The sequence below is a fragment of the Stomoxys calcitrans genome, chromosome 2 (genome assembly GCF_963082655.1).
Source record: "Stomoxys calcitrans chromosome 2, idStoCalc2.1, whole genome shotgun sequence".
Taxonomy (NCBI): Eukaryota; Metazoa; Arthropoda; class Insecta; order Diptera; family Muscidae; genus Stomoxys; species Stomoxys calcitrans.
This window is the reverse complement of record NC_081553.1, coordinates 228,783,534-228,789,023: the sequence shown is the minus strand read 5'-3', so window position 1 is coordinate 228,789,023 and position 5,490 is coordinate 228,783,534. Positions and strand designations below refer to the sequence as shown.

General features: G+C 36.9%; 1 protein-coding gene across 1 annotated transcript; it reads left to right on the top strand.

Annotated features, from left to right (window-relative positions):
* The first annotated feature begins 808 nt into the window (after nt 1-808).
* LOC106080390 (uncharacterized) lies at nt 809-4,651 on the top strand. Its single transcript, XM_059361793.1, has 4 exons — nt 809-1,019; nt 3,271-3,776; nt 3,967-4,336; nt 4,406-4,651. The coding sequence occupies exons 1-4, from the start codon at nt 809-811 to the stop codon at nt 4,609-4,611; spliced, it is 1,293 nt and encodes a 430-aa protein (XP_059217776.1). The 3' UTR covers nt 4,612-4,651.
* The last annotated feature ends 839 nt before the right edge of the window (nt 4,652-5,490 follow it).

Sequence of the window (5,490 nt, the reverse complement as noted above, 5' to 3'; positions counted from 1 at the left end):
GCATTCACCTCAATTATTGTCCGAATCGGACCATAACTAAATATATCTTCAATAGCATAGCAGTTCTTTTCTTTTATCCTTTGTTTGCCTAAAAAGAGATATCGGGAAAAGAACTCGACAAATGCGATCCATGGTGGAGTGTATATAAGATTCGGCCAGGCCGAACTTAGCACGCTTTTACTTGTTAGTTTTTAGACCGTAAAACATGCCGATTACTAGCTTAGGTGAATGTCCATTGGCATGGGCCTCTTTTCAATCGAAACTAACCTAAGTCTGTTATTATTTAAGATTTGTAGGTCCCTTAATGTAAATCTTGGGGGTTGCGAGGATAAAACCATGTTACAATGGTTATGGAACGCTTTAACAACATCTTGTGGTCACGAAAATCGTTGACCACGCATTTTACGCATAGATGCATGATTTGTCACCAGTGGTGATGGTATTTTTCCAACATTTCGTTGCAGGGGTTTCAACGACAACAAATGTTCTGAGTACAAATATGCTAGAAAATGTCACACTTTCCAATGGAAATGTCATCTGACAACACTTCGGGTTGCCTAGGCCAAAAATATGTGTATCAACCCTCGTAATAATTCTTGCTTGACTTCTTTTGTTTAGAATTTTTATCAATAGCTATTGCTGATTAAAACACAAAGCTTGTATACTAAATACAATATTCATATGTGCTTTTGATTATAATTAAGGGCTTTTTATGCTACATCATTGGACAAAAAATGTAATCTCAATTTTAGTATTGTCTTACTTGTGGTTCCAACAACTTGCCAAAATATAATACATAAATTCAACAATGCCATCCAATCATGATGTCAATATAAAGAATTCAGATGGAACTCTCAATATACCTAAATGGATAAATGAGGATTATTTTAAGGGTATAGTGGCTAAAGATGAGCCAGATTCGTTAGCAATAAGGAAACTAATACCCACACCTGCCATACCGCCGGGAGAGAATTTCACATCGATTATGTTACGCATACAAATGGATATAGAGATGAAAGGTTTGTAAACAAAGCAATAGCAAGCAAACATACAACTTTTAAAAACAGAAAAATTTAAAAAAATATATATATTGTATATTAAAAAGATTAACTTCTAAATGCAGATATTATCGAGCTGAATATGTTGAAAAATCACGAAAAGTTTTTAAATGCCAAAATAAAAGAGCGCAAATAGACATGTACAAATAACTGTTGGAATTTATTTTAAAAAAAATTTAAGAGTCAGTATGGTTAAAACCTAAAAACTTTTCAAATTTATAATATATTAGCCGAACCGGGCCCGCTCCGCTGCGCCTTCTTTAACTCTCTAATATCATTTAGGGTTGGGACACTTCGCCCTGAATGTGTATATCGAATTCGTGCCACTGTAGCCTATGTCCGTTTATAACGCTGAACGCCTGCGTTCAAATTCTGGCGATAACATCCGACAAAATTTAATGCGGTGGTGATCCCCCCTTAATGCTGGCGACATTTGCCATGCTTGGTCATGTAAAAAATTCTCCCCAAAGAGATGACGCATTGCGGCACCGCATTTGGACTTGGCTATAAAAAAGTATCTCTTATCGGGGTTTGACGGCCCCCGGGGCACCCGACCCCAACAATAGAAACCATGTTTTGTTTTGACTGTGAGAGTGGAAAAAAAATTTTCGAAGGTATCACATTACCAATCTCCGAGATCTGGTGGTTTTGAAAATTAGGGTAATAAGAAGTGCTTTTTAGGGGAGGGATGGCACTCAGTCATTTCGACTCAAATATGGATATCAAATTCGTGCTGCACTTTGCTAATATGCCCATTTGGGGGTACTTGGGGATGGGGCGACCTCCCATTACTTGGACCTAATTATGTATGCCATATTTGTAATCTACTGTCGAATACTTTTCATTTAAGGGGCCCATATTTACATGAACGTCGAATATATCTGTTTAGAGAAGTTTTTGGATTGGGGAGGCCCGCCGGGTACTTGGTCCCAAATTTTAATAGGATATTCGCTTTGTAGTCTCCAATATCTTTCATTTGATACCCATATTGTGCCTATCGGTCCACTTTTGGTTTTGGATGGCGTTGTTGGGGTAAGGGAGAGGACCGCCCCATCCGTTATCTAAAAATTATATAGCCTTTGTTTCCTTCCAGATACACTTACACAATCTGTGAAAATTTTAAGAAAATCGGTTCAGCCGTTTTTGATTCTATGGAACAAAAAACCGAGTCCCATATAGTCATAATGGGTCATATGCCGATTTAAAGCGTTTTTGGAGAGAAGGGGGACCCCTATACTTCGATCTGATTTTGTATGCCAGATTCGTAATCTACTCCCGAATACCTTTCATTTGAGGCCCATGTTGACATGAACGCCCAATATGTCTGCTTGGAGGAATTTATGGTTGCGGCGGCCCGATGGCTACTTAGATCCAAATTTTAATACCATATTCGTATTCTATTTTCCAATACCTTTCATTTGATAACCATATTTTTCCGATCGGTCCACTTTTGGTTTTGGGTGGTGTTTGTGGGTAAAGGCGGAGGGTCCGTCCCCTTCCGTTATCAACAAACTATAAAGTCTTTTTCTCCTCCCTGACCATATTCGTAATCTACTCCCGAATACTTTTTATTTGAGTCCCATATTGTCATGATCGTCCAAAACCCCTATTTTAGGGGGTTTTGGGGTTGGGGCGGACCTCCAGTTATTTGGACCCCAACAAACTATAAAGCCTATTTCTCCTCCCTGACCATATTCACAATTTACTCCTGAATACCTTTCATTTGAGTCCCATATTGTCATGATCGTCCAAGAACCCTATTTTAGGGGGTTTTGGGGTTGGGGCGGCCCTCCATGTATTTGGACCCAATTTTTATTATGAAATTCGTTCTCTACTCCTGAATACCTTTCATTTGAGTCCCATACTGTCCCGATTGGTCCACTTTTATTTTTGGGTAGTACTTTTTGGGTAAGGGGGAGAGTCCGCCCCCCTATGGTCTGGAAGGAAACATAGGCTTCTTTCCAGACTAACCTACACAATCTTTGAAGAAGATAAATAAATTTTATTTGAATTTTTTTTTTTTGGAAATTTAATATTTTGACGTAATTTATCGAAAATTTTTGCCTTTGTCTTAAAGAAATTTTTTATAGAGAAAATTTTATTGAAATTCTGTGTTTAGAGAAAATTTCGTAAAATTATATTAAAATTTTGTCTTTCATTGAATTTTCGTCTTAAGAGAAATGTCATTAAATCTTGGACAATTATATTTCAGATGGCTCCCTTAAACATAAATCGTACATCATGAAAACCATGATGGCAGATGATAAAGGCGGTGCTATTTTCAACAATTTAGCACATTTTCCCAAAGAAATGAAAATGTACAACACCATATTGCCAGCTTTTGAAAATCTCTATATGTCGGAGGGATGGCATATACAATTGGCCCCAAAATGTCTATTGGCAGAGAAAAGGGATGGGCGCATAACTTTTGTCTTTGAGGATCTATCGCAAAGAAACTTTAAAAACATAAATCGCCAAAAGGGTTGCGATATGAATCATATGCTGAGTGTTATGAGAAAATTGGCTGAATTTCATGCGGCCAGTATTGTCTATGAACAACAACATGGTTCTTATGACGAAGATTTTCAATATGGAATGTTGGACATACGTCGCGGTGCAGGACATGTGAAAACAGCCTATGAAACAATCGGAAGAAATTTCAAACAAGTCATGGGTGAATGGAATATGGACCAGGGGGAAGAATGCAAAAAGAAGTTTGTAAGTATTAACACTTTATTACCAGAAACTAAGCACTAAGTTGGTAGCGAGTATGAAATTACCATTGCAAAGGCCGTGTGATTGGTTCCCACTCGAGACTTTGTTCTAAATGAGTCCGATTTCAGACTCACTGAACCTACCACTTTATTAATTTCAAACTATTTTATGTTTAGTAAACCTTAAATTTCAGCCCTCTTATGAGCAATACTGGAAATGTGCTTTGGCTTCTTTGCAACCATCCTCCAACTCGTTTAATGTCCTGTGCCATGGCGATTTTTGGTCTAGCAACATTATGTTTTCATATTTTCCCAATGGTGAAATCGATAAATCTCTTCTGCTGGATTTTCAAGTCTGCAAATGGGCTAGTCCTGCAATGGATCTATTATTCTTTCTAACCATTTCTGCGGGCAAGGAGGTACGAGTTAAGGAATTTGATAATTTTGTAAGCATTTATTATGCACGACTGGTGGAATGCTTGAAGCTATTGCGTTATGGCAAGCGGTTGCCAACTTTAAGAGCCTTGCGTCAGGATATATACGACAAGAAGAATACATTTTATGGTGAACAAGTTTACAAACAAAATATAAATTTTATGTATTTACTTGAAATATATTTTCTATTTTTAACAGCTTTCTTTGCTTGCATGAGTCATCTACCCCTGCTCATGCTACCCCCAACTGAGGATTGTAATTTAAAAAATTATACCAGACTCGATGAAGAAGGTGAACAATATCGCCTAAAGGCTCTTAGGAATCCTTTGTTTGTAGAGGTTATACGAGATATGTATCCTTACTATTATCGCCAAGGTTTATTCAACTTTGAGGACTATGATTGAGGTCATTTTGGAGTTACAAAAGTTTTTAATAAAAAAATAATTTTAAGTAGAAGTGTATTTACAGAAAATTTCATTAAAATGAGAAAATATATATGAAAACCAGTAAGGAAAGGCAAAAGTCGGGTACACGGAGTACACGTACTAAGATGTCAACCTCGTCTCCTTCTTAGCGTTGCAAATAACTAAGAACAAGAGTCTTATAACTTATAATACCCTGTTTTTCTTAGCTTATTAACAACGAATGTGTAGAAAAAATCGAATAAACTTTGGATTAGCGTAAAGTGGACGAATGACTAGGTAAAACATACAAACATGTACCCACAACCATGGATAAGCCCAGCTTAAGACTCTCTATGGCGGATGTTGGGATGTTATTACGAAGTTTAGTGAAATCGGATATATTCGGATTAATTTCAGCAAAATCGGACAAACTATTGGGTTGCCCAAAAAGTAATTGCGGATTTTTCATACAGTCGGCGTTGACAAATTTTTTCACAGCTTGTGACTCTGTAATTGCGTTCTTTCTTCTATCAGTTATCAGCTGTTACTTTTAGCTTGCTTTAGAAAAAAAGTGTTAAAAAAGTATATTTGATTAAAGTTCATTCTAAGTTTTATTAAAAATGCATTTACTTTCTTTTAAAAATCCAATCCAATCCAATTTTTATATCTATATCTCAACTATGGGGTGATTACAACTGACGGACACACGGGCGGACAGATGATATATACGATACATTGTAGGTGTCAGAAAGTCAGAAGAGAAGAGCAATTTTCTCGATTTTAGTGTTTCAGCCCAGAAGTTCGCCTTTATTACTCATTTTCGCCATTACAGCGAATTGCATGGACGTCTCAACATTAAGTGGACCAAATCTGACAATA